General features: G+C 39.3%; 3 protein-coding genes across 7 annotated transcripts in view; all 3 read left to right on the top strand.

The window, feature by feature from the left end:
* Window positions 1–10,787, top strand: part of MYOM3 (myomesin 3) — a 30,479-nt gene extending 19,692 nt beyond the window's left edge. The window contains 14 exon segments of the mRNA XM_066982344.1: window positions 221–265; window positions 397–533; window positions 2,158–2,302; window positions 3,555–3,614; window positions 4,614–4,681; window positions 4,969–5,079; window positions 5,724–5,811; window positions 6,142–6,180; window positions 6,702–6,811; window positions 7,630–7,789; window positions 8,402–8,438; window positions 8,564–8,586; window positions 8,677–8,732; window positions 9,806–10,787. Of these exon segments, the coding sequence (XP_066838445.1) occupies window positions 221–265; window positions 397–533; window positions 2,158–2,302; window positions 3,555–3,614; window positions 4,614–4,681; window positions 4,969–5,079; window positions 5,724–5,811; window positions 6,142–6,180; window positions 6,702–6,811; window positions 7,630–7,789; window positions 8,402–8,438; window positions 8,564–8,586; window positions 8,677–8,732; window positions 9,806–10,102 (1,376 nt within the window). The 3' untranslated portion in view covers window positions 10,103–10,787.
* Window positions 10,788–13,242: 2,455 nt separating this feature from the next.
* On the top strand, window positions 13,243–15,871 carry LOC106037939 (fatty acid-binding protein, liver). The gene is made up of 4 exons (XM_013184116.3): window positions 13,243–13,391; window positions 14,378–14,550; window positions 14,846–14,935; window positions 15,761–15,871. Exons 1-4 carry the CDS (start codon window positions 13,325–13,327, stop codon window positions 15,809–15,811), a joined length of 381 nt encoding a protein of 126 aa, XP_013039570.1. The 5' UTR covers window positions 13,243–13,324; the 3' UTR covers window positions 15,812–15,871.
* A 945-nt stretch (window positions 15,872–16,816) lies between these two features.
* On the top strand, window positions 16,817–27,599 carry SRSF10 (serine and arginine rich splicing factor 10). 5 transcript variants are annotated; one of them, XM_066982347.1, is made up of 7 exons: window positions 16,840–17,064; window positions 18,865–18,971; window positions 20,673–20,774; window positions 22,465–22,627; window positions 22,937–22,990; window positions 23,164–23,265; window positions 26,378–27,599. In XM_066982347.1, exons 1-7 carry the CDS (start codon window positions 17,000–17,002, stop codon window positions 26,394–26,396), a joined length of 612 nt encoding a protein of 203 aa, XP_066838448.1. In that variant the 5' UTR covers window positions 16,840–16,999; the 3' UTR covers window positions 26,397–27,599. The 5 variants fall into 5 exon arrangements, with proteins under 5 accessions (XP_066838447.1, XP_066838446.1, XP_066838448.1 ...); XM_066982346.1 differs by lacking the exon at window positions 26,378–27,599 and having other exon boundaries at window positions 16,817–17,064; window positions 22,940–22,990; window positions 23,164–26,303; XM_066982345.1 differs by lacking the exon at window positions 26,378–27,599 and having other exon boundaries at window positions 16,831–17,064; window positions 23,164–26,303.
* Window positions 27,600–27,697: the final 98 nt, after the last annotated feature.

The raw sequence follows: 27,697 nt of genomic DNA, 5'->3' as shown, positions 1-27,697 counted from the left end.
AAATATTTCTCAAGTTGATAGAACCAACATTCTGTTTGGACATAAGTAAGAATTGTCTTCACCACCACTTCAGGCCCTCCCTGCTATGAAATGTCTTGTACTTATTATCTTCTTCCTGACGTAAACAAAGCTCATTGACAAATTAAGTCCAATTGATATAATGATTTTGATTTGGCCTCGTTGTACTAATCTCAATGATTTCTTTTTCTTTGCATTTCAGACCTGGACAAGTTACTGAAACGTAGCCATGAAATCAGGAACCCGTGTAAGTTGAACCAGGCTGAGGCCACTACCATATATATAGATTCTGAAAGAGGAACTCTGGCATAATCCTGGCTGAGCCAAGTTCTGTGGTTTATATATGAATTCCCCTTGGCGGTTCTCTTTGTTTTCCAGTGATAAAGCTGATATCTGGGTGGAACATTGATGTCCTGGAGAAGGGAGAAGTGCGGCTGTGGCTGGAGGTTGAAAAGCTGTCACCAAACGCAGAACTGCATTTAATCTTCAATGAGAAGGAGCTTACAAGTACTCCAGTACGTTTGGGTATTTTTAATTCTGACTTACTTTCCCCTTGCTGAACAGGGAAATAGACCAACTGGGCACGTCCCACACTTTCTAAATTACCATCAGACATTTTGATGTGTGTTTTTGGGAGGGTCTGTGCCTTGATTTCCCACTGTGCATAAGCAGAAAGCCAACTGTCTGATTCTCAAGCTGTCCGGCCTTAGCACCATACACAGCCACAGGACTGACGCTCAGTTAAAGACAGGGCAGTCCTCCTCAGTGCTATGGCCAGCAGAAACCTCAGTGGTAAGACGCAGAGAACACCTCCTTAGCCAGCGTTCCTCCCACTGTGAGAAGCTGCCTCTGTCAACCGTGCTGCAGCAGACTTCCCTTTTACACATGGATTTTCCAGCAAACCCATCCATGTCCCATTCATCTGATACTAGATGCACCTGTGCAGGACCAAGAGCTTTCTCTTAGTGAACCATCTGAACTCATTTAAGAGGATGGTAAAGAAATATACCATCTCCGACAATGAGGCAGGATATTTTCTCTTCTACTTTAACAAGCAAAGCTGCAAGGTATCCACCCTCTCTCTTTGAACTGCATACGGATAATGAATTCTAAGAGCAGATGAAAGTGATTTATTTCTCTGGAAATAACACTGCATCACATGTTACAATACACTCCTACCTTCTGATATATTTTAAAAAAAGAGTTCTAGCCTCTTCCTTGTCTTCCATATCAAGTTAATATTTTAACATTTAAAAAGCATTTGGAATGACAGGAGCAGAGTGGACAACAGTTGAGAATGAAGAACGACGTAAATCATGTGCCTGTCAGTTAAAACACAGCATAGCAATGCCAAGATAACAAAAAAGCCAAACAAAACAAAAAAACACCGCAGATACAACAAAGGGCTAGGAGCACTCCAAAGAATTTCAGAGCCTTTATTGCAATGGTTCCTGGTTTTGGGGGGAGGGCTGTTTTTTTAAAGCAATGTGTAGTTAATTTACTGAAGACTTTTTTCTATTATAAGAACTGCCTTTTCTACACTGGAGAACTGACATAGTAATGCGTGATTACAAAGTGTTTGCCAAGCTCTTTGTAACAATAATATTTGCCTAGAGCAAACAATGAGGTGAGGCATAACGATGGTATTTACATTTAAGGTATTTACATGTAAGTGTCTGGCAGGTTTCGGGGTGTGTGTGTAAAAGATTCAGTAGTGGTTGCACGGTGTCAGAGGGTGGCAATATTACTTATAATTGCCCAAATATGTGATTAGTTTCATTATACTAAAAATCGTAGAGATCCTGGCAAGTTGAAAAGTCTGTAATACACAACAAGAAAGAATGCATTGTGTTGTGTGGTTTTAACAGAAACTTTCTCCCAGAGAAAAGTTCTGCTGCCTGCAATTCTGCTATGCCTAAATGCACAAACAAAGAATAGATGAATTACAGAATACAGAATACCAGAGTGCATTGGCCTCATTATACCTGTAGGATGAGGGAAATACATGAGGATACATACATAATGGGACTGTCTGATGTCTGAGTGTCTTGTGAAAGATGTTGAGCCAGGATCTAGCCTTGGAACTGTTCCTCTGTGGAAAAGCTATTTAATTTATCGTATTTGCTTTGTTTTACACAGACACATAAAATAAACTTTGTCAAAGGAAAAGGTCTGGTAGAACTGATAATCCAGAATTTCTGTGATGATGATAAAGGGATCTACACAGCCCAGCTGCAAGATGGAAAAGCTAAAAATCAATTCACCCTAGTTCTTTTGGATGAACGTAAGTGGAAATTCAGTATCAAATATAGACTGCCATGCCGAGTGGAAATTTTTCAAGGCACTTAAGGACCTCAAGTATTTCTGACAGCTATACTGGCACACTGGGAATGTGGAGAACAAATTTTAGCATACATTGAAAGTCCATGAACTGCGTAAGAAATAATCTGTATTTCTCTTTAACATAAATTGAAGCTTTTGGTCTTACAAATAGGGTCCCTGATGATAAAAATGATCTGCTAAAGTAAAACATCTAGTGAATCTAGTTTAGTTATTGTTTCCAAATGTTTTACATTATTATCTTGTTATGTCAAACTGTCTGTATCTTGGCAGCAAACTGTATGGCAAGTATTATGATACGTACCTATTTATTTCAGGACAGGATCAGGTTGAAAATTCAGTGTATTTAACAGCTGGTCAGTTGCATCAAACTGAATGCAATAAAGAAACTAGTGTCGATTGTCCTGAAGGCAAGTCCAAGCAACAAAGAAAGATAAACATGAAACATGCGGGGTCCTTGTACGTGCTAGTACAAGGAGGCTCTTTAATAAATTAAAAATAGGAAGCAACAAGATTAGCATTCAAATACTTCCCCACGTACTGTCTATCTCCATTTTCTGTTCCTGCAAGCAGTTTGATGATTTCAAGCAACCTTACAAAGCTTCCACATTCTGTGAACAGAAAGTGTCTGTACAAATGTCACGTCCACTTGACTCCCTGTACAACCAGCAGAGAGAAACAGACTCTTGTGGGGTGATCCAGCACATGTTAAGTTCAGAATACAAAATGAGCTTGACTTGTGCTCTGTAAGTGCACATTTTTCTTTACTGATGATGAAAGAAGTAGAAAAACCTCATGTTACATACAGTTGTCTAAAAGTGAGGTAAATTTTATCCTCTCTGCCTTCCTTTGTGTTTCCTACTTTTAAAACATTTTAATTTCAGGGTTTCTAGCCTATATTTTTGTATGGTCAAAAGTCCTATTTGATTTCCTAAATGCATAATGCTCAGGTCTCCAAAGACCCTTCTGTGTTCATGACAATAAATATCACATACTCAGCAACCAGTACAATCAAAAAAAAGATGGTGCTGGTCTGTTCAAGGTTCTCAGTGGGGCCAGAGGTAACTGATGCACTAGAGATACCTTATAAACATGTATCACAGCTCTTATGATAACACCCTTTGCAACCAGAAATCTCTAGTGTTATAGTAAGAAACAGGTTCTTTTGTTGACTTTGACTATTACTGTTCTTACAGGTTTTGCTAAAGTTGCAGAGGAGGCTGATGCAAAACGGAGAGAATGGAAGAAAAAGCAGGGTAAGATAAGCTGAAGGTTAATGACTTACCAGAGCTGTGCCAACAGGATGGCAAAACCTGAGCAAAGCCATATTACTGAGTGCTCTAAACACTTTTCTTTATCATCTTCTTTAAGTGTATTATTTAAGCTGATTAATACACGGGGATAAAATTCTTTATTTTCAGATACTCTGCTCCAACTCTTGAAAAACAAAATATTTTCTTAAAATTAGTTTTAGCCATGCTAGCCACAATACTCAGTATAGGTTCTCTGAGCCGGTACTGTAACACAGAACATTTCTTATTTTTGTAAATTGTCCAGTCTGAATATATATATTGTAATTAATACCCATTCACTTTCCTTGTAGAAAACAAGGTTCTCTAGACATGTTTAAAAAGATCCATGCGTCCCACTTTCACTTTATCCCCCATCTTACATTCATGGATAAGAAAGTTTATAAAACAGTTTCAGAGGAAAAAAATATTACAGTTGGAAAGCCGATCATCCCCTTCTAACTGGGATACAAGTATCCACCACCACCAACTGCCCTACCAGAGAGGGCTATGGGTGCAGCTGTCTGTCTTCAGAGATGACCAGTATAAGTTTAAGCTGTGTATAAAGCAACTTGCCCCTCAGTTTGCCCCTACAGGAATATTCAGGAAGAAAATTAGAAAGTATACAGCTTGTTTATTCTGTTGCACTTCGCTCAGAAAATCTCTCATCTCCCACACTGACTTCATGCAAAGTAGTCATTAAGTAAAGGACTGCTTAGGCATCAACACTAACATCATTTTAAGGTATGATTCCTCAACAAACATAAGATCTGTTGCCTTAGGACATTACAAGAGCAGCAAAAATTGTGTGCTGTGAACTGTGGTGCCTGATGCATGCAAAACTAAAAAGCATGAAACGCTCCCAACGAGCAGCACTGCTGGGATTCACCACTAGAGGGGGGCATTTCTGTAGCTAATTAGGAGCTGTGGAACTGTACAGCAAAAAACACTTATTTTCTTTTATAGGCCCATATTTTATAGAGAATTTGAGATGGAAGGTTACCGAGAGCTGTGAAGTACTCCTTACCTGCAAGGTACATACATCTATGTGATGCAACTGCACAGCCTGAATTCCTTTAGCATTAAATTTTAGATGTGAAATTTAAGGGATGGGAACAAACAATGCTCCTTTAAATGGTTATTTGCAGACCAACGAAGGGTAAGAGATAGTATATCTTGGACAGAATTTTCAATAAAGAAGGAAGTTTCCAGAATTCTACACCAATCCTGTAATGCAAGTGACGTTTTGCATTAGGGCATATTGGCATTCAGAAATAAAATACGCTTGGGAACCTGACTTCTAAACCTTGACTTTAAACAGGCAACGAACCTGAGAAAGGACACCAGCTTCCAGTGGTTCTTCAATAAGAAAACACGAACAGGTGGCGTGTTTGATCCACAGACTGGGATAGGAACTCTTCGTGTTAAAAAGGTGAAAAACATAAAAGCAGAGGCATTGGAAGTCATGTCAACGTGCAAACACAGGGTTATCTTGCACTTAACATTCAATTTGTGTTTTGGGTAGTGCCCGCTAAATGAAAGAAGAATTAATGCTATAGCCAGCTGAATTAGAAATTAGATGTTTTTAGCAGTGAGTGCCTGTTAAAAGTTTAACGAGTTCTGAGAGTGGCTAAAAAGGAAGTGTGGGCTCTGCAGGTTTTCTGAGCAAGATTGGTTGCCCATTCTGGAGACAAACTTTAGTCAAAAAAAAAAGTTACTGTGCTCATTACTGAAATGACTGAATGAAATTTAAGGCGTAACCTGCAGAGAAGGCCAGACACGCTGAGCTAATGCCCACTGTAGTCTTAACTCTGCCTCAGGGGAGTACAGCTGAGGAAAGGGAGCTTGGTGGTGCAGAGTTTTAGTGCGATCTCTGCATGGCTAACTTGAATCCCGCTTTCTTCTTTTGCCATCCTTTCTGATCAGTCCAACCTCAGTCCAGGGAAGATGAAAATCTCAGCTCTCTGCCTTTTCCAAATCCTGCCTTATTTCAATGATATGTGAAAATTCTATTGTCCTTTTTTGTTGTTGTTTTGTCCTGTTTTATTATTATATATGTACATATGTATTTGCCAGATAACCAAAGCAGATGAAGGCCAATACAAAGCACTTGTTTCAGATGACCGAGGAGAAGACTACACCCAACTTGATCTCACAAAAGGATGTAAGAGAACCTTGTATATGGCAATATTACACATTCACACATCTGCCTGGATTCATTTTGGATTTAAAAACAAATTTCATAACTTGCTACCATGTTTTTAACTGCACACATTGAGTGCTAAGGAAGATAGAAGCATCTAAATACAGTAAAAAATGCTCAGCATCTAAAAATAAATGAATTGGTGACAAAACCCCCATACCCGGTAAGCTGTGCAACAGAAAAAGACAATGAATAACTGATATATTCTAAACATAATGAAATTAAGTTAGTAGATCTGATGTGATTTGCTAAGTACTGTATAGTTAGTTAAATACCGCTATGTCTTTGCAGCCTTTGAAGACCTTCTCAAGGAGCTGTGCAGGATCAGCGGTATGTCCCTTTCTCCTCAGCTGATACAGTAATTACAGAAGGGGGAAAAGATGGGGTGCCACAATCAGAGCAAACAGCTCACGAGGTCAATATTTACCACCTCAAGTACAACACGGCCTATTTCATATTTCTTTGGCATCAAAAGCACCTTTAAACTGTCAGTGGGGATGGTCAGTATGTGTGCCCAGGGACATAAAACGCTCTGCACTCACAAATTATTCCTGTGACCCTTACGTGCCAGCAGCCTGCTCCTTGTCACAGCACTTGCTATGTGAATTTGAGCAAGTTGCACTGTTTTTATCCATGTGATGTGTATTTTGGGTCTCCAGAAGAGGTGTTGACATTTTTCTACTCTGTTGGCTAAAAGACTCAAGACTCCATGGGGCAAAATTCAATGCCACGTTCAGCTAGTCACAGTCTCCAGAGAGAAATTGCTTGGGATTTTGTTTGCATAGCATGTAAAATTACACAGATATTCTTGGACATTCGCCTCAATTTCAGTCTTTCAATTATACTATCAGCTCTTTCTGCTTCACCTCTGAAAATTCAGCCTACTGAAGAAGGCATCAAAATCTACACGGACGTGAAGTACTACACAGACTACATGAAAACAACCTGGTATCACAAGTAAGTCCCCAAAAGACATTTTCAAGGCGTCTGGGGGTACTGTTGCTTATACATCATAAAAATGTTGCTTGTCTATCATAAAAATTAAGCATCTTAGGCCTGAATCCTTATTTTTTAAGGCAATGGGAGATTTATCAGGGTAAAGATGGAAAACCACAATTCTCTCTGAATCCTGAATCATGTCCGGGAATTCCAAAATAAACAAGTCATGCTATTTTTATCTTAGCACTGCAGAAATATTTACAAGCGGTCATCTTTACTAGAATAATAATTTAAAGTACTGCTCAGTTACAGCCACCTTGGTTACAAACAGGAAAGGAAGCTGTCATTTTTTCCCAAGTTCTTTATGTCTACTATCTTATACTTCTGTAAACCATATTACCCCACTCTGAGTAACAAATATTCCCAAACATTACAAGATTCTTTCCAAACATGAGCTAATTTAGCCGCATAACATCTTAGTAAAATAGAGAAATGCCTTTTTATTACACACCTCGTACAGACATACACAAGGAGGCCAATTTTTAATTATGTTTAAAGGCTGAATGCGTATGATGCCTACATCCTATTTAATCTCGTACATAAGAATCAGGAGGTCTTTTGTAGAGTTTGTAGAGCTTTGGCAAACTGCCTAAACACAGAGATGGATGCCCAGTGAGATTTTCAAATGAGTGAGTCCATAACTCTCCATGAAATGAGCAGTGAGGTCCTGACTCCCACCTTCTTGTTCTAACCGGTTTAGGACTAACAGAAAGTTAGCACTCTATGCAGCTCTGCTAAATAGTATTGAAATTATGTAATTTGTTTGCTTAGTATTGGTAGAAGAAAGTGGAAAGTCGTGACAGACTGAAAGCTGGGAGCACAATGAATCAGATCTGGCTTCACATCCTGAACCCCACAGATGCAGATAAGGGAAAATACGACCTGGAGTTATTTGATGGGAATGACACTCACAAGCTGTCAACGGACTTGTCTGGGCAAGGTAAGCTAAGTCAACAGCACTGCCATGGGAATCAGATCCACCTGAGCTGCTTTCCAAGCTTCCTTCAAACCGCTGGCAGCAATTCCTCTCTCTAGTGTTTGGGCTGGAGGTTTGGTTCCATGACAACATGCTACGAAACCGGGTTCAGAACGACAATGAACTGCCCATAAAAGTCAAAGGAAACCTGAGGAGAGGAGAAGGGAGCAGCAGAAGGGACCGAAGTCTTTAGGGCACCTTGCTGCCAGAGCATAAGGTGCTGCTGGGGGAAGGATGAGTGGGAGGACAGCTGCTCCCGGGACATGCCCCCGAGGCTGCCAGAGCTTACGAGCAGCATCCTGGAAAATAGAACATTGCTTCATGTTTACAAAGGCTTTTCCAAACAGTTCAAAGGATTCTTTTCCTTCTGAGGAAAGGGAATATTAGGCTCCACTAATTTCAGTACTTTATAAGTATATTCTTATTTCCATAAGGCATATATAATGTATAAGTGATAGTTAATTATATGTAGCTGTGCATACAAATACCTGTATTTCCAAACCCGATGCATTACATTAAACCTAAGTCAAAAGAAATAAACAGCAACTTTCCTTAAAAACATTTCATTCCTTGCAGCCTTTGAAGATGCCCTGGCTGAGCACAGAAGGCTAAAGTAAGTTTCTGCCTAACTATTTTCACAGCCAAACTAATCTATTTCAGGTGTCATATTCTATATTGAGAATATAATACCTAATAAATAAAACCACTACAATTTTCTCTCTCTCTCTTCACTTTCAGAGAAGCAGCAGTAGCAGAAAAGTGTAAGTAAATGAATTTCCTTCCTTCTGCCAAACACAGCCAAGTGGTACACTGATAAGTAAAACTAAAAGGTCGTATTTGCTTATTCCCAGGTCGTGCCAGAGTTGTTCAAGGTCTGCCAGATGTTGCCACCATCATGGAGGACAAGGTAATATTGAGTAACTGTTCGTGTAACTGGGCCTTGCACAGACACGAGAATGACTGCTGGGAGAACACTACTGGTGTCTCCCTCCTGTACGGTTCCAGGAGCTTTTCAGAACTACCGCTGAAGGAGCGAAGTGGTACCCTCTGTGACACTTGTGTCAGTCCCATTTATTGCTGATGTGCTTTCAAATGTGCATGTGCTTCTGCACTTACACGTGCTTTCCCTGGCACAGAATCTTCTGTCAGGTTACAGGTGTAACAGATGCTTCCTAGGTCTGTTTCCCAGTCAGATCCTTTCTGTTGTCTTCCCATAAAATACAATTAGACTAGGGGCTAAGTGCTGATCCTGATCTTTCCCATCATATAAACTTGATGCTTACATTTCTGGGTCACATTCCCCTTTACTACTACACAGGCAAAATAAATAGCAAGTCTGTAAAGTAATTGCAAATTCACCATGTGTCTATTTAAGTGCCACTTCATGGTGTAAGAAAGTTGTAAAAAGACAGCAGCACAAATATTAGTCAGGCCCTGTGAAATTAGTCAGGTTAATCCTGATTGTACTGGAAGATATCAGGAAAAGGAAATGGACAGTCCTGGAATCTCACCTACTAAAAACCTAGAAGAATTTGCTAAGTGCTTAAAATGCCTCATGTCATTTCTGACACTTTATTACCAAGGTTGTGAAAGTGACTCCAAGTCACTATTCTAAGAATTTTCTAGTTCCATAGAAGCTGCACAGAACAGCAATAAAATTTAATTAAGGACCACAATTTCCTATAGCCACAAACTAGACAGCCAAATAAATGCAATTGCAAAGTAACAACTTTAAAAATAATCATTTTTTAAATAATAGTTATCTTTCAGGAGTCATCACTCTCAGTTTATAAAACAAAGACCTGAGATAAAAGTATGTGTGCTATTTGATGAACACATAACATGACATATAATGAACAATACAGTCAATAAGCAACCTTTGTGGATTTGTCCTGATCTTGATTTTTATTTTTCTTAATCTCACATCAACTGAATTTCTTTGCTCAATTACGTGTTCGTAATCTCTCTGTTTTACAATAGACCCTGTGCTTAACTTGCTGTGTATCTGGAGATCCTTACCCAGAAATCACTTGGTTCAAAAACGAGAAGGTTATCGTCTTTAAAGATCGTTACAAAATGGATGTGAAGGGGACAGTTGTCACAATTACCATAGAGAAAGTCTGCAATGAAGACACAGGAAAATACAGCATCTATGTCAAGAACAAATATGGCTCTGAAACAGGGCAGGTTACTATCAGTGTCTATAAGCATGGAGAGATACCAGTAGGAACAGAAGAAAAGTCCCAGGTGGAAACTGTAATGAGAAAGCCTAAATGAATTAGGCAACTATATCGCATTGAATTTAAAAGGAATTTAACTCCTTTGGATTCATTTCAATGTCTCCACCCTAAAATTCAGTCTCATATCTCTATTTTTATTTCAGTATTATTTTAGTATTTTTATTTTGGTGGTTGCTAGAAAACAATTCTCACTTGTGTGTGGGTGCATGCACACACTTGCATGCTCACTTTACAGAGAAACTCTTTCCTGGCAAATTATGTTGTGTGGGAAATACCAGAGGATTCACGTGCATGAGAACCAGGCTTTTAGTAGAGGGTTTTTTGTTCTTGTTTTTATATATTTTTTTTTGTATTAAATCCTCATGTGTTAATGATTATCTTGTAGCTTAGAAATGTTTGTCTATATTATTAAACTTATAACCAGAGTGACACCTTAGCACTGTCTTCAAGTACATCCATTTTGAAATGAGTTAGAAGTGAAGAATTTTCCCAAGTACTGTGTGAATCAAGGTCTTGAAGTATTCGCCTTCACAAACTTAAGCCATACGGGAAGAAAACAAGGCCCGGTGCTTCACAGAGGAACACGTTCAGCTTCTCTCCATACTGACACGCAGTAATATGCTTACACAAGAGCACTGAGTGAAAGTCCACAAAGTTGGACCCAGATCCTTCCATCCTACAGCACAGCTATATTCTTTAGAATAAAACAATTTTTATGCTTATTAGTTATGTTGGACTGTTATGAATGTAGAAAAAAGTGTGGGCTCTCAAATGCTCTAAAGCTATACCTACACTCCCAGCTTCTACCAGTGAAACCATGGCTGGGAGAGAGAAAGAGTGATTGTATTCCTGACAGAGCCGTACAGCTACAGTCATTTATTCAGCAAAAGAGCATTTTATCTTGCTTCACAAAGTACTATAAACTGTCCTAACAGTAACAGTATTTTTCCCAGTTATTTGAGACACTCTGCTGTTCCAGTGCCTACATACATAAGCACTGCAATCCTGTAGAGGATCATATAACCAAAGGTAGTTATATTTCACACACCACTTAAAATTAAATTAGATTTATATAACTTTTATTATTAAATCTAATAGCAGTAGAAATGAGACCTTGGCTAATTGTCTAGATTCATCCTATGGTGAATGAAGAAAAGCAGGCCCTTCTGATCATTAACAGCAGACGGCACAACTAACATTGCTCTATGGTAACACAGATGAATCATGTCCTAGAATAACTCCAATTACAAACACCTGCATTTCACATCCATGTAAGTTACATCCCACTAATACATACAGCCTTATTCATTACCAGAACCTCATCCTTGCTACCTAAGCAGCAAGGTATTATTCTATGTCCTATGCAATTCCAAAATGGGCATTTTTGATTTAAAAATAACAATAATAATAACATAATCAGAATTTAAAAAATAATAATAATAAAGAAAAGCTTGAGTGTGATCCAGACTCTGGCGGGGACAGCATTGTCACTGGTATTACAGAGTAAGGCACCTTATAGACACATGAACTCCATCGTAAGTGTGTGTGTGCAAGAAGCATTTCTTTTTGGGTTACTTAGTATCATGGTTAGCTACCCAAAGAAAAGAGTGGTCTTTAGAGGAGGATGAAGAGAGATGACTAGAAAAGCTTTACCTAAATCTTTGATTTCACAGAATCATTCAGTTTGGAAGGGACCTCTGGCGGTCACCTTGTCCAACCCCCCTGCTCAAGCATGATCAGCTAGAACAGATAGCCTGTTTTTTTGGGTTTTTGTTTTTTTGGTATGAATAATGAACTTTTTTAAAGCCAGAGATTAGGATGTGTACACGACCAGTCCTTGAAGAAAAGGAACGTTACACTTGCTTGCACATGGTTGGCCTGCACGAATCAGGAATTTTCCAGATTCATGAGAAACGAGTTATTTATTGACCTTCTTGTTAACTATCCTGAACTAAACATCGCTGGGAGAAGAATAGGTTAATTTATGTACATTTTAATAAAGAAATATTACTCTTCAGTCAAAATGGCTGATATGTTTTTGAAAAAGCAAACAAAAAATAGATAAAATGTTTAAGAGAAATGTCTTCTTGAAACCAAGAAAAGGTTGATTAATCAGAATTAGAGCACAAGTTTTCTCAACTCAGAGCCTCATATGCTGTCTGCTAATCAGAATTAGAGGTAAAATAGGCTTGAACATAACCATTTCCTACGCTATGGGCATCTGGCTCTTTGAGTCTGAATTTTTATTTGCTAAAAAAAAAAAATAATAATGTTAATTTGTAAGAAAAAGATAAGAATTGTTTTCCTGTTCAAACAGAAGAATTACTGACCTGTATAGAGTAACAAAAGTTAACTTAGAAAGGTCAGCTACCCCTGGGATACAGGCTCTATTTGAATTAAGCAATATAATTGCAAGACACACAATCTAGTGAATGCCTTCCAAAATCAACAACCATTCTTGCACAGACAGCAAGGAATATCACTCACTGTCTATAATGACTGAAGAATTCTTGGTGCAATCGGTGAGAAGAAAAGTAACGCATTCCAGTTACTCATTTAATTTCAGTCTCCAAGCAATGTTCCATATTTTATTTTACCTTTAATTTTCTATGTATGTAATGACTATTAAAAAACCCCTACATTTAATACAGATTTAGATGCACGTTACTGACATCTACTGGACAAAGTCATAACTGACTGTCCCACTCCAAGGAGACTCCCTGCCATCGAGTGATTAGAGGACCATAATTTTGGAAGAAATAGTTGTGGGTTTTATTCCCACCTTGTAAGTTCCAAGTGCCTGTAGTACAGAATATTGTGATGATTAGGAGGTTCCTACCATACGACAGTAGTTACCTCATATCTATTTTAAATTATGCCATTTTATCTGAAGAATTCTATCTAAAGCACAGAAAATGCATTTAATTTAGAAGCTGTCAACAAAAAGAAAACAAATTAATCGATGCAACACTTTACAACAATTATGAATAATTACCTGAGTTCAATGACCCACAATAAACAGTACATCCCAAAAGAGTCGGTCAAGGTAGGACTTTGTAGAAAGCAGAATGAACTAGAGGTTATGATCATTAAGAACAAATAAACGATTAATAATTGTTACTTCACTGTTAATAATTAGCTGATCATCTCACAGTTTGGGCTGGCCTTACCCTTTCCATAAATAGCATCTGGGTGACCAGGGGGAGCCCTCATTTTCCTGTTAGCATCACTGCCCTCACACTGCGTTACATCTTCCATAATGGCATTCAGTGGAACCTGGCAGGTCTATGCTCAAGAGAACTATGAAGAGTTTCTGAAAGCTCTTGGTAAGTGTCAAGTTATTTCTGAAATAATTTCCTTGATTTGCAACACATGCTTTGTATGACATCTTTTATTACAGTATTTCTATGTGGTTTTGTTTGTTTGTTTGTTTGCTTTTCTTTTGTTTGTGTGACAAACTACTCCCTGTCAGGTAAGTCTATTATATCTGATTTGAAATTGAAAAGAAGCAATCTTAACACGAGTCCCTCAGTAAAAAAGAGGTATATCAGAAATTGACTTATTTTGGTTAAGACATAATTTTACAAATACATTTAACTAGAATCAATTTGTCAATGACATACAGATTTCCAATGTGCTTTAGTAGAGGGGGCACTTTCCCTAGCATTACTGATTAATGTATGTGATAGCTGTTTCATAATCTATAAAGAATTTACTTTGTAGTTATGATTTAATAGGTGCCAGCATTAATAAAAATGCACTTACCCTCTTGACAGTCTTGGCAAAAGATTCACGTGTTTTTAAAAGTACGAGATATTTAGTAGAAAAAACTCAGATACAGTTGACAAGCCTAGCTCTGCAGTATGATGCCTAAACCAACCCATTTCCTGCTGAAGATGACACCTTCAAGTCATGCTAGGTAGTTTGAGGTCACCTGCACTGTTGCAGCTCCAACCAGACAGATAACTGTCATCTCCAGCCTCCCTGGAAAGAGGTGAGGGAAACTGAGTAACATATATGGTGTTAGTCACAGAGAAATGTCGTCTTGTGACGAGCCATTACTGAAAGAAACAAAACATTGTCACACAGTATTAATCATTATAGTATCTAAACCTGCACAGACTAGATGGAATGGAACAGTATGTCCATCGAGAAGTGAGGAATCCAAAACGGGATTTGCCTTTTACCTTGGACATCGTTTTCTGTCATTGGTTTGTACCCTCTGCATCTTGATCAGAGAAAAGAATTGGCTATTTCATATCAATGCACTATGTCATAACAGAAAAAGTAACTTTTTTGCCTTTTTTCACAGCACTGTCAGAAGAACTTATCAAAGTCGCTAGAGATATTAAGCCTGTTGTTGAAATACAGCAAAAAGGAGACGACTTTGTGGTGACATCAAAAACACCCAAGCAATCTGTAACTAACTCATTTACACTTGGAAAAGAAGCTGATATTACTACTATGGACGGCAAAAAGCTAAAGGTAACAAATTTCAGGAACAAGTGCATCTGTATTCATCTTTATACTTCACTCTCTGTGCATGAGTAAAACCTGTTTGTACCACTTCCATTAGCAAAAAAATAGAACATATCCATACATCTATCATTTCAACAAACAGAAGTGTTTCTTCTAAAACTCTTATTAAAATATGGTGATCTCCTGCTTAAATTAGCAGACGTAATTACGAAGCATCGGTATCATCTGCATTTATTTCCTGTCTATGTCTAATTGAATTTCATTAAATCTTCAATTTTTTGTTTTCTATCTGCTTCAACAGTGTACTGTGAACCTAGTAAATGGGAAGCTTGTGTGCAAATCAGATAAATTCTCTCATGAGCAAGAAGTTAAAGGAAATGAAATGGTGGAGGTGAGTGTTAGAAAATAACGGTGTATTAAATGAATGCTGAAGGGAAAACATTCTGTGTTGATTAGCTCTTAAGCATGGGCTCAATACATTTTAAAAAAAAATGCTGGCTCCCAAACTGCTTTATTACTTGCAGAATTCCTTGCAGATGCTTTTGTTAATTATTATCCTGGGAACAATTCTAAGCACTGGAGAGTGAATGGCTTTAGCTGGGGAGCATTAGGTAGAAAGACTCCTTATAAATTCCTGTAGATGACAATACATTTGGTCCACCTACATTTCTTCAAAGTCCTTTAGTAAGTTCCAGATGATTTATCACTGACAAAGAGATTTTATCTACAGAGTTAAGCTCACCAAATTTCTAAAAAGGTCTGCTTGGGTAAAGACTACTACCAGAATGCCAGCTGACTACGTTAAAGTTATGTCTTTTGGACATGCAACTTCCTAAGATCAATTTGAGTATCTCAAACTACTTTTCTAAAACTAAGCAAAACACACAGCAAAAAAACACATTACTGTTTGGGATAGTGGATTTCTATTATGGGAAGCCTGTCTTTCTTGTAGTATATATGATAACACTTAAGACAGTGATGAAATGTGTAAAAAGAAAAAAAAAAAAGGCAACCAAGCACATTCCTTGGTATGGATGTTATACATGTATTTATAGGCAGGCACTGTAACTCCTACTAGGCTCTGTAGAATATTCTTATGGAATAAGATGGATTTATAAATGAAATACAGAAACTTCTAGTCACTTAGCTATAAATGGACATCCTAACATCCTGAAGCCCAAATGAAAAACAAGTTACGTGTGTTTATCCTCTACAGACTATAACTTTTGGTGGAGTAACGCTTGTCAGAAGAAGCAAGAGAGTTTAAACACCGATCATCTTCCTCGTGACACCTTTACATACCTAAAATAAAGTGCACTTTCCACAAGGTGTGATCTTTGCTATCTGAAGGAATAGTACAGAAAACAGTTACGATTTCTTCTGTCCTTTTACATACAAATCACTTCCCGTTACTGTAAGACCGAGCACACTTCCAGCCCCCTTCTGTACCCGCAGTGCCAGAGGTCTGCCTGCCGGGCGGCCGAACCGGGGCCTAGCTGGGGAGCGGTCATTTATCGCTGTATCGCTGGCAAGGGACAGAAGCTGATATAAACGTTTCTTCATTCCTTACATACTTAATGAACGTATTCAGTTTTAATTCCTGTGTTTAATAAGGTGTGGTGTTCTACTAAAAACTGTTTTCTCTATATCCTGTTCAGCAAAGAGCAATTAGGTGCTTGTTTAGCTGATCTGCACAGTGCGTAACAAGAAGAGGAACAACATTTTAAAAGCTAAGAAGTATTTAACAGTTGTGACAGCAAAGACTGCTCTCAAACTGATACAGAGAACAGATCGGTTAAACAAAGCTGAGGCGCTCCATGAGCAGGGGGAAAGCCACGTTCCTCGCCTCACAACACACCCCAATATCCCCGATTCTCAACCCAAATGCAGGCGGACTGGGGTGGGGGGTGGGGGCTGGGGCTGTCCCCTCAGGGCGGGAGGGGCGGGGCGGGGCGGAGCCGTCTCCTCAGAGAGGGGCGTGGCCATCTCATCGGGGCGGGGCCGTCTCGTAGGGGCGGGGCCGCAGCGCCCGCCCCGCCGCCGCCGCCACCGCCGCCACCAGGCCCGCGCGCGCGCTTCCCCCCCTTTGGGCGGGAAAAGCCAGCCGCCGCCGGGGCGGAGCGAGGCGCATGCGCGGGCCGGGAGGGGCCGCTCCCGCTCTGGCCGCGGCCGAAGGCGGGCGGCGCCGCTCCGCGCGTGCGCGCGCGCGCCCGGCGGGCCGAGGCGGCATGCGCAGTGCGGGCGGGGCCGCTTTTGGCGCCGGCGGCCCCTTCCCCCGCGCGGCGCGCCTCGCGCCGAGCTCTCGCCGGAAGCCCCGCGGGAAGTCTCGCGAGAGGCGGGCGGGCGGGCGGCGGCGGCGCTGCGTGCAGCTCGGAGGGGTCTCCTCAGCCGCTCGGCTCCCCGCAGCGCCAGGGCCCTGCCGCTCGCCGCCCCGCGCCGCGCCGCCGCCGCCGCCATGTCGCGCTACCTGCGGCCCCCCAACACCTCGCTCTTCGTGCGGAACGTGGCCGACGACACCCGGTGAGTGGGGGCGGGCGCGGGGCCGCGCAGGCTGCGGCGGGCTCGCTAGGCCGCGGGGCGGAACGGGAGGGAATGGGGGGGGTCCGGCCGCCCGCCCGCCCCGCGCCGCGTGCGTCCCCCGCGCCCCCCGGAGCCGCCGCCGAGGGAACAAAGCTCGGAGCGGGTCTCCGGCGGCGGGGGGAGGCCTCGCAGCGCCCCGCCGGACGGCGGCGGCCCCGTGCGGGTGTCCCCGGGCTCCCCGCGGGGCCGCTGCCGTTACCGCGGCGATCGGCGCCGCTCGCGGCCCGCCTCCTGCCGCGGCACGCGACGCGCGGCGGCACGGAACGAGCGGTTCGTGCCCGCGGGGTTGTGGCGGGGGGGAACGCCGCAAGGCCGGCACCCGCGCGGCGGCTTGGCGCGGTGACTTTTAATGGATTTAAACGGTTAAAAAGCCCGTACCGCGGAGGTTCGTTGGTTGCTTGGCCATCTCTAGTAAAGCGCTCGGTCTCGCTGTTCGCTCCTGCAGTTTATCGTCTCCCCTTCGCGTGTGTTACCGCGCGGGAGGCATCTGCAGAGCGCGGCAGTCCCGAGTGGGTGCTCGAGTTAGAGCCCGGTTCGTGCTCTGGCTATAGAACTAGCGTGGAGGATCCCGCAAGGTCTCCTTGCGTAAAATGAGAGCCCGAGTTCTCAAACTTGCTGCCTGGGCAGCTTGCGACAAATGTGTTTGGCAAATAACAACGGTGTAGGAATAACGGAAGGAACTAGGAATCTTATTATGATTAAAAATATAAATAGCTTCAAATTAAAAGTGGTATTTCTTGGACCAGTTTTCTGTCAATGCCAGTAGAACTTTTCCTCATAGGAAGAGTCGGGGGAGAAGTCTTTCACACTTTTTTAAAAACAACGTGCTTCCCATTTAGGCTTTAAGCTCGCGGTTAAATGGTGAGTTCTTTTTAGAGATGGTCTCGTGAGATCCTGAAGTTGGTTGTTTTAGTTGTCTTCTGCTGTCATTGACTATGAACAGCGTGGATTTTTTCCTAACAGATGAGAAAGAGGAATATCAGGAACTCTTCCATGTCACATAAATAAAATAATCAGTCTTTCTCATACAGATTATTGTCCTAAAATGACACAGGAATAGATACGTAAAGAAGCTGAAGTAACTAAGAAACCTTCCCGTTGAAGAGACAGTAGTTACTTCAAGTACAGTTACTGATCTGGTGAAGGGTTTTGCACTCCACTCTCTAAAGCCACATCTTCGGAACAGCTGGCCTCAGGGCATGAATGGTTGCTCACTCGGTTCTGTTCTATTTGATGTGGTTGTGAGTATTGATAATCCTATGGAAATAACTTTGTGTGACTGAATTATTTTTAAGCTTTTTCTCTGGATGTTACAACTAATGTTTACATGCTGTAAAATCCATGTTAATAGGTTATGCGATGCTTAACTCTTAGATCCTTCTTTTGACTTTCTGTCCATCTTTGCACTGAATTGGCTAATGTCTGTCACTTCTCATCTCCGTTTGCATTTGTATTACTGAGTTATGCTGAACACAGGTTTGAAAATAACAGGGTCACCTTAAGCATCCTGAGGCTTGACAGTGTTTTAGGAAAGCCCGGTGTATTGCTTAACAATGAATGACTAAAACACTTTTTTCTTTTTTTTTTTTCCCCCAGAAAATATTTTTACATGTGTTCTGTACCAGGAGCTTCCGAAAAGATGGGTGGTCATACTGAGTGTAGATTTTTTTACTTATTTAGGGGATGTTTCTTAATGCCTTTAGTAGTGAGAAAACATATAAGATATTTGTGATATTCTAGGTCTGAAGACTTGCGCCGTGAGTTTGGTCGTTATGGGCCAATAGTTGATGTATACGTTCCACTTGACTTCTACACTCGTCGTCCCAGAGGATTTGCTTATGTTCAATATCCTTTCTTCAGATGGCTGATTAGTGAGGGGTGTTGAAGTTTGAAATTCAAGTTTGTGTAAGAGGTAACAAATCTAAATGAAAAAGCAGTTTACTTCTGTGTTGTATCTGATAAGTGTCTTCTGTTGTGGTGTTTCGTTATTTTTGAAGATTAACTTATCTACAATTTTGTTTGCCTTTTTGCAAAACTTAAGTCCAGTAATATAAAAGCTTGCTTATGTCTCTGAAATTGATATTATATGATTTAAATGAAAATTTATCACTGATTCAAAATTGTCTACCAAGTTTTTATTATAACTGGTATGTAAGTAAACTTGTGCGTAGCAAACTGTGGCTAGTATTCATTGTTAATTTAACAAATGGGAACTGAAATCAATCAAAAGCAGATTGTATAAAAAAAATGAGGTGAACTTCTTTCTCTAATATTGTCCCCTAATTTACTGTCCTCTGTTGTTGCCTCAGAGTGTAAAGCTGTACAGTAATGGCGACCCCAAAGAGAAAGCATGAAAGAACCTTTAGAGTAGAGTTCAACAATTGAGGCAAGTAGACAAGCCAAAGACCTCTTAAGGATCAGGCTTGAAGAGAAGGGACAGTTTGGGAAAAGAAAAAATAAAGAAAAGCTGGAAGAAGGACAAGCCATAATGGGAGACAAAGCTTCGCTTTATCTACAAAAGGGGGAAAAGGTTGTTTTTCAAAGTTAAAGATAAAGCCATCTGTCATTTTTGGCCAAGCATCTCATGACAAGTCCTTCTGACAAGCCCTTAAAGAGTTAAAGGTCAAGATGAAGTTGAATGGTGGCCAAGATTAAAGGAGTCATACCTGATGTATCCTACAGAATAACAGTTTTTCTTCTGTTTGTCACGTAAGCAGTAATTTGATGAATGATTCTGGTTTAGTCCATTGACAAAACCTGTAATATTTCTCTTGTGGGTGCTATTGTAACTGTGGTCTTGACTGAAAATGCGTTCGTTCTTGGTTTATCCAGATGCGTGTACCTACAGCGTACAGTTTGTGTTCTGCACGGATGATGCTGATAATGAACGGAGTTGCTGTGAGGAGGAAGGCAATTCATTCTTCCAGACCACGTTGCTAGAAGTTGTGTGAATTGAAGTAGTGATCAATCGCACAGATTAAAATTAGTAATGATTGTGTTACTGAACTTTGGACCCGATTGGTAGAGTAGTTGGTAGTTCTATTATATGCTTTTTTCTCAGGTTGCTGAAAGTCTGTATATACGTCCTTGGTATTACATAATTTGAACTTAAAAATCAACTGGTGGCTAAAAAGGAAAGCTTCCTCACAATTCTAAAACGAATAGATGTATATCGTTTTTGTTTTTTTTACTGTTAGCATGCCTAACAATTTAAGAACTATTCTTTTCCATAAAGTCGATGTAGTGCAGAGAACTGAATAACCATTAACAAATAATGTATCTTGAGAAGGATTCTCTTTTTTTTCCTTACAAGTGGGTATTGCATAGCAATTGCTTGCTGATGGATAAGTTCATGGCCATATTGTGAGGGTTTTCTTATTGTAGTTCTCAGTAGTTGGTGGCTAATTTAAAAATTGCTACAGTGTGGGCTAGTATGAACAAAATAACCAGAAATAATGGGCTGTAAAACTAGAAAATAACTGGTTTTTTTTTTGAATACCAAATCTGTAAACTACTCAAATTCCCAAGTACCTTAACACTCACCACATTTGAAGATGTCCGCGATGCAGAAGATGCTCTCCATAATTTGGACCGAAAATGGATTTGTGGTCGACAAATAGAAATCCAGTTTGCGCAGGGTGATCGGAAGAGTAAGTGCCTCCTCGCGTGTATTTCATCAGATTGTTTAGTGCCAGATGACATTACACATGTTAGTAATTGTTGTGAAAAGTTTTTACTTGCACGTAAATAGTATGTAGATGGTTTTGCTTTTTATTCAATAACTGTTATCATAGAATCATAAGATGGTTTGGATTTAAAAGGACCTTATTAACGTCTTTCGTTTTAATTAAAAACAGATAACTAAGTACAGCAGTTGACGCAGTATGATTCTTGCTAGCTGAAAATACTTAAGAACTCTCTGTGCGGCTTTGTCAAGCTATTTTGCAGGAACACACTGTCAAAAACTTTCCCTGTCAAAATGAGTAGCTCAATTTTAATGTATTGTAATGTTTATATTGTGTTGAAGTGTGTTCGTGATTCTTTGACGTTTCCCAGTGCAGTCCAGTTTCCAGGATTGAGGTAACATCTTCATTTTCATTTGGCTTCAGGATATTAAAAAAAAAAAAGACAAGGTATCTCATTTCAACTTGGAAAAGAAGTCTTATTTTCTGAACAGTTAATTGTAAAGACAGTTTACATCTTTTATCTGTTATTCATGTATGTATTCTTAATATAGAGATAGATACATATATAAAAACAAAACACACTTTTGGTAAACATAACAGATACTCATTGGTCTAAAACAGGACTATAATATTCATGTTCAGCTTGGGAATAAGAGTGCCTTAAAGATCTTTCAGTTAAAACTATCAAAGTAGCCCTTGAACATGCCATTTTAACTTTTGTTGAACTCAATGGAAATCATGCTCTGAAGAACAAACTTCTGTCCTATATGTAAACACTGGGATTTCTTTTAAGTTTCTGAACAAAAAAATAATTAAATCTATTTTCGTGTTGTCAACTGGCACAGTTAAACCGTAAAAAATTTAGCTGGTAGTACAGGTAGGGTTTATTACAGCATGATGTATTTAAAATACATTGACTGTGGCTTTTGCAATTGAGTGAAAATCAGATTTAATACAAACGAAAGATAGCTGTGCTGCTTTGAGAAAATAGAAGACTTCTAATTTAATTCTAATTATTTTAATATTCAAGCTACGGAGTGAATGTGCATTGTTGTATAGGGAAGAGGGCTACTTTTAGAATCTAACTCCTTTGTGTGGCATCGATTGCTGCCTCTGTATAAATTGTCTTTAAATAATTAAAGAAGGCTGGATCAAGTGTAATCCATGGCATTGTCTAATCAAAAAATGGGTGTTTAATTCACTGTTGGCTGCCACTTCTTAGGAAAACTCAGGAATGTTAGAATATTTCAGTTATGGGCTTGGTTTGTCAGGTGGCCTGTCAGTCAACCTCCAGGTGGCCTCAAATCACTTTAGTCAAGTCTGTGTTTGGGTTGTGTGGAGCATTACTCGTTTCTCACTGTTTTCTGATGTTTTTGGTTCTGGTTTGAGTTAGGCTGTTGTCTTGGGTTTGTTTGTTTTTCCCCTCCTAGATTGATAATACTCTCAAAGCTGCAGTGTTTTAAAGCAGCAAAATGCAAGTGGTATACAGCATTCTCACCTGTTTTTTTTCCTGTTCCTTTTATAAGCATCTTTGCTAGAGACGTGAATGAGGATTTTTACTAAACATAAAACATACATGAATAGCATTAGTACTGTTGCTAAAGGGAAGATAGGTACTTTAACTTAAGATTTTAAATGTTAATATTTCTTACAGCACCAAATCAAATGAAAGCCAAGGAAGGGAGAAACCTATACAGTTCTTCTCGTTACGATGACTATGACAGATATAGGCGATCTAGAAGTCGGAGTTACGAAAGGAGACGATCTAGAAGTCGTTCTTTTGATTACAGCTATAGAAGATCGTATAGTCCCAGAAAGTAAGTGTAGTGTGTGTTTAGCTTCAACTGAACAGCAGTCTGTTGGAGGAGAAACAACACACTGAATATTTAATCATTAAAATTTTTATATTCTTTTTCTGTATTCCCTTTGTAAATTGCTTGTGGGAGTTATATACTTTATATACTTGCATGCTACATCGAATCAGAATTATTGAATGAAATGATTCTCTGCTTCATTGAAGAATAACTAAAAGCAAATGCACATTTCAAAAAATATATATTAATCACTTGCATGCATACATACATAGGTATTTGTCACCGTTTACTTTTTCTGATATACCTTTCTAGCAGTAGACCTACTGGAAGACCTCGTCGTAGCAGAAGCCATTCGGACAATGATAGGTAAAATAATTTTTACACCATTTAAATTGAAAACTAGAGCACTGTATTCCTTTAACTGTAGGTTTAAAAAAAAAATTTCTCCTGCAAAAAATGGTAAACAATTTTTAATGTACTAGATGCCTAAGAATAGTGTTTTTACATTCAAATCTCCTCTCTCCCCTTTATTCTGATAGGTTCAAACACCGCAATCGATCTTTTTCAAGATCTAAGTCCAATTCAAGATCACGATCCAAGTCACAGCCCAAGAAAGAAATGAAGGCTAAATCACGGTCTAGGTCTGCATCTCACACCAAATCTAGAGGCACCTCTAAAACAGATTCTAAAACACACTATAAGTCCAGCTCAAGATATGAAAAGGAGTCGAGAAAAAAAGAACCAGCTAGATCCAAATCACAGTCAAGATCACATTCTAGATCTAGGTCAAAATCCAGATCAAGGTCTTGGACTAGTCCCAAGTCCAGTGGCCACTAACCGTATCCATGTTGGTTTTAGGCATGTAAGATTCATTTACACGCAGTTCAGTTTACTTAAATTATCAGGAATATGATGTTGCAACAGTGCTAAAACAACAACAACAACAACAAACTTTCTTTGTCAGTTTTCCCTGTAGCAGACAATGGTTAAAATTGAAACAGTGTTGAGAAGCCACTGAGACAGAGGGGGAGAGAGAGAGGGGGAGAGAGAGAGAGAGAGAGAGAGAATGTCCTCTTGGTTACATGTTATGGGCAGCTACTGAATTGATTGTGGTGTCTCTATGTATATTTTTGTAAAGATTTGCATTTTTAATGCTTAGATATTGGTGATGACTTGATCGTAATTTGCAACATTGTCCTATTGAAAATGTCATACCCGTAGAAATTGGTACCAGTTTGTGCTGAACAGTTAAACCAACTGTTTAACTTGTTCTTTAATGCTGAACTTTGTGATAAAATGGAAAACTGGACAGCTGTAGTGCAACACTGCTGTGAAATGCAGACTGGTAATTTTATGTTTCCATTGTTCAAAGGCAGGTTTCTAAGTTCTCCATGCCCAGTGACACAAGTAGGTTGGTAAATGGAGCTCTGTGGAGAGAGATATTTGAAATTTCTCTTTAACCCTGCCATCTGGAGAGATGGTACTAACATTGCATATACTACACAAGGAGAGAGTTAGTCTTGGAAGCTCATTCAGAGAGTTGTGCAGTGTTGTGACTTCTCAGCATAGAGGCTTCACTGCTTTTGGCCTTGCTGCTAAGTGGGGGGCGGGGGGGGGGAGAAAACACCTCGAAATGGAAAATTAAATTCAGATTTCAGCAAATGACAGAGCAACTAAATATTAGGTTGTGTGTACATTTTAAGCAGTTTTTGTATCTATTCTAAATTTTAGTGAGCAGTTAACCATGAAATTGCTTAGTTTTCCTGCTGTTAGATACAAGTAGATTGTTTCAAGTTGTGTGTGTACAGTATATAAGAACTAAACTTTTATGCCAATGACTCCTGTGGTTAGTTGGTGTATTCATAGGTATAAAACTGTAGCCATCTCTCTTCTTGAGTAACAAAGGCTTGCTTCTACACATCAAAAAAGTATTTAGTCAAGCAAGTCTAAATCACTTCTTCCTCAGAACGAATAGTGAACTGGTTACAAGGTTTCGTTTTACTTAAGAACAAGTGTTTAAGGTTGGATATGAACAAGAGCTGCATCTAGATATTTAGTTTCACTAATACAGTATATTTAGTAAATTGAATGTGAAAAATAACAAAACCAGTGTGTAATCTTACCAGTATTTCTCTAGAAGGCAAAATATTTTGTTATGAAAGTGGCTTTTGGCATTTTTTTCTATTTACCTTCAAAAGCCAGCATCAAACACCTAGTGTTCTGTGCTGTCTGTGTAGTAGCATATAATGACATTGATTTTTAAAAAGTTCCTTTTTAGAGAAATGTTTTAGGGTTTGGTTCTAGTGTGTTCAGCAGGGCCTTTGAAGAAATGCAGATGGCTTTTAAATATTAGCAGTGGAACGTGCTTAGGGAATTGATTCTAGGAACCTTTGTACGTTTGATAGTATTTCTAACTTTTTTCTTTACTGTTTGCAGTTTAATGTTCATGTTCTGCTATGCAATCATTTATATGCACGTTCCTTTAATTTTGTAGACTTTCCTGGATGTATAGTTTAAAAACAGCATAAAGTCTATTTAAAACTGTAGCAGTAGTGTGCAGCTCTAGCAGAGGAAAGTTGTGGGATTAAACTTTGTATTTCCTTTCTTATAGAGGCTTCTAAAAAGGTATTTTTATATGTTCTTTTTAACGAATATTGTGTACTACCTTTAAAACATCAATGTTTTGATCAAAATAACTAAAGACCCAGCTTATTTTCTGCTTGCTGTAAATTTAGCAAACATGCTGTAATAAAAAAATGAAGGAAATACTGATCCACTGGAATTATTGTAGCTTTAGAATTTGACTCCAGAGCATGGTTAGGCATAGAGCTATGCATCCCTTACGGAGTAAAATCCTTACTATGGTATTTCAGTAAAGTCAGGAATTTGTCTGATGTCTGAATAAATATTTCATATTTTTAAAGGGGTATTAGACAAAATAAGAACGATAAGCAAATGTTTCAGTCTAATATATTGACATTTCTTTTCCCATTAACTTCCATTGTTGCTGGATGAACTTCCCTATGGTTATAATTCAGATATTAACAGACAGGTTATGAATTATTAAAAATTAATGTTTGAAGATTCATTTAGAATCAAGTTTCTAGTAACAGCTCATCATTTTACATGTTGCCTAAAAAAGTGCCAGCAATGGTTCTCTAGCAAGTTGTAAAACTTTGACATTTAGAATTAGAGCTGCCTCCTGGCACTTGTGGTATGTACAGCTAGTCCTTTTTGATCCACTGAATAAAACAATTCTGAGGAACACTTAAATGCTTTCGTAAGCCCACACTTACATTTCCGATGCTGAGCTGTGACTTTCTTGTAGCTGTGCATAAAAATGTCGTATAACAGCAGAAAACCCACACTTTTTAAGCTTCTGTAAATGAATACAGTCTTCAGAACTAAAATTCTACTTAGAAGTGGTCCACCTATCTTCTGGGAGTGTGTGGTAATGTTTTAGTCAGCAACCTGCAGGGATTGCTGCAATTAGGGTTCCCACGTTAGTCCAGCCAGAACTACCGCTGGATCAGTGGGGAGGAAGAACATCTTTGTGGTCCAGACTGAGGTTCTAATTTGTGACTGAAGAGTAATAGTGACATACCTTAACTATTGTGTCAGCATGTCCTTATATTGTGTGCCTCAACATTTGTGTATAGCACAGTTTATTTTTTTTTTTGTTTTAAAAATCCAATTCATTGCAAGTATAATGTAGTATCTGACAGTTCTGATGGTTCTTTCTTTCTCTCCCAGAGGTAGGACTAAACTTTGACTTGACTTGTGTATATGAACAAGCCAGAAAAGCCGAACACAAACCCACGATGTTTCAAGAGTGCATGAATAAAGATGTTGTCCTAGTTCTTGCTCCCATGGAAAAATTGTGAAGAAGCTGTTCTGTGGGCCTTTCAGTTGGGGACGAGTTAGCAGGATGTGGCCAAAAGGGCAGGGAATGTTTACGCATTCACGCAAGTCAAGCCACAGCCCATCTAGATAACATCTCCCTTCCTTGATGCAGGTATCCTGTGCCTGCTCTAAAAAAGCAGTAGCCTGTCTTGTGCAAGCTACCTGCAGGTTATGCACAGCTGGAATGCAAGAACATAAGCAGGCTACAAAAGATCATGTATAGGCATCTTTCTTTTGGAGTCTCAAGAATGGTGGGAATTATGTTTTTCTGTGGTAAACTAGATTTTGTCATTCCTGCAAAATTTGTAGAATTGAAGTAGTATGTAAAAATTCTGCTGAAAGTAATGACTGTGCTCCAAAATATCTGCAGCATATTGATTTATCTCAGCAGTAATAGAAGGCTCTATTGGAACTTCTTTTTCACCAAAAGTCCATGCACCCAACGGATAATTAAAAATCTTAAATTTAGTGGTTAAGTAGCTGGGTGTTCAAATTAGGGACTATGATAGACTGGTCTCTGAAAGCTAAATGTTATCCTTTCTATGTCTTTTAAAGATGTTTAAATGTACAGTATAATGGCTTTATTCAAAGTGGAAATTTTCAATTTAAATGTTATTTTGAGCTCTGCTCTTGGAAAAGAGCTTTTTTTTTTTTTTTCCTTAATGTTTAATCTGGGGTAACAGCTTGAAGTATGTTCAGAGAAGGGTAATTGGACTGATATACATTGCAGCACTGCTACATAATTTTTGGCAGGAATGTTGCAGATAGCATTTTTGAAATACAAAGGAATAAATTCACACATTTTTAGGACATAATCACCCATTAATAATCGCTGGTTTTCTCCATTTATCTTGTAACTTGCTTAAGAAGTTTGTAGTCCATTGCTATAATAATTGTCTACAGATGCTCTTACTGATGAGACTAATGTAGGAAGGGAAGACTATGTACCCTGTAGTGTGTTTGATCAAAAGATGCTGTTTTATTCATACACATCCTTTCTTCTTGAGTTTTGTGTTCCATCTGTGCAAATAACCCTGTGAATTGGGAATAAAATGTACAAGTTTTGACTATATCTTGAGAGCACCTTCTGACTTAATTAATACAGCTGTAGTCTGTTGCAGATTGTCAACCAAGCACTGAAATAACCAAGGATGTTTCCTCTAGCTCAGA

This window comes from Anser cygnoides, chromosome 24, assembly GCF_040182565.1.
Source record: "Anser cygnoides isolate HZ-2024a breed goose chromosome 24, Taihu_goose_T2T_genome, whole genome shotgun sequence".
In the NCBI taxonomy this organism is placed as follows: Eukaryota; Metazoa; Chordata; class Aves; order Anseriformes; family Anatidae; genus Anser; species Anser cygnoides.
The sequence above is the reverse complement of the archived record's forward strand: the minus strand, read 5'-3'. Positions and strand labels throughout refer to the sequence as shown.

Coding starts and splice junctions, on each gene's coding strand:
- LOC106037939 (XM_013184116.3), top strand. CDS start 13,325: ATGGCATTCAGTGGAACCTGGCAGGTCTATGCTCAAGAGAACTATGAA. Junction 13,392..14,377: donor AGAGTTTCTGAAAGCTCTTG/GTAAGTGTCAAG, acceptor CTTTTTTCACAG/CACTGTCAGAAGAACTTATC. Junction 14,936..15,760: donor AAGGAAATGAAATGGTGGAG/GTGAGTGTTAGA, acceptor TATCCTCTACAG/ACTATAACTTTTGGTGGAGT.
- SRSF10 (XM_066982345.1), top strand. CDS start 17,000: ATGTCGCGCTACCTGCGGCCCCCCAACACCTCGCTCTTCGTGCGGAAC. Junction 18,972..20,672: donor AGGATTTGCTTATGTTCAAT/ATCCTTTCTTCA, acceptor CACTCACCACAT/TTGAAGATGTCCGCGATGCA. Junction 22,991..23,163: donor AGCCATTCGGACAATGATAG/GTAAAATAATTT, acceptor TTATTCTGATAG/GTTCAAACACCGCAATCGAT.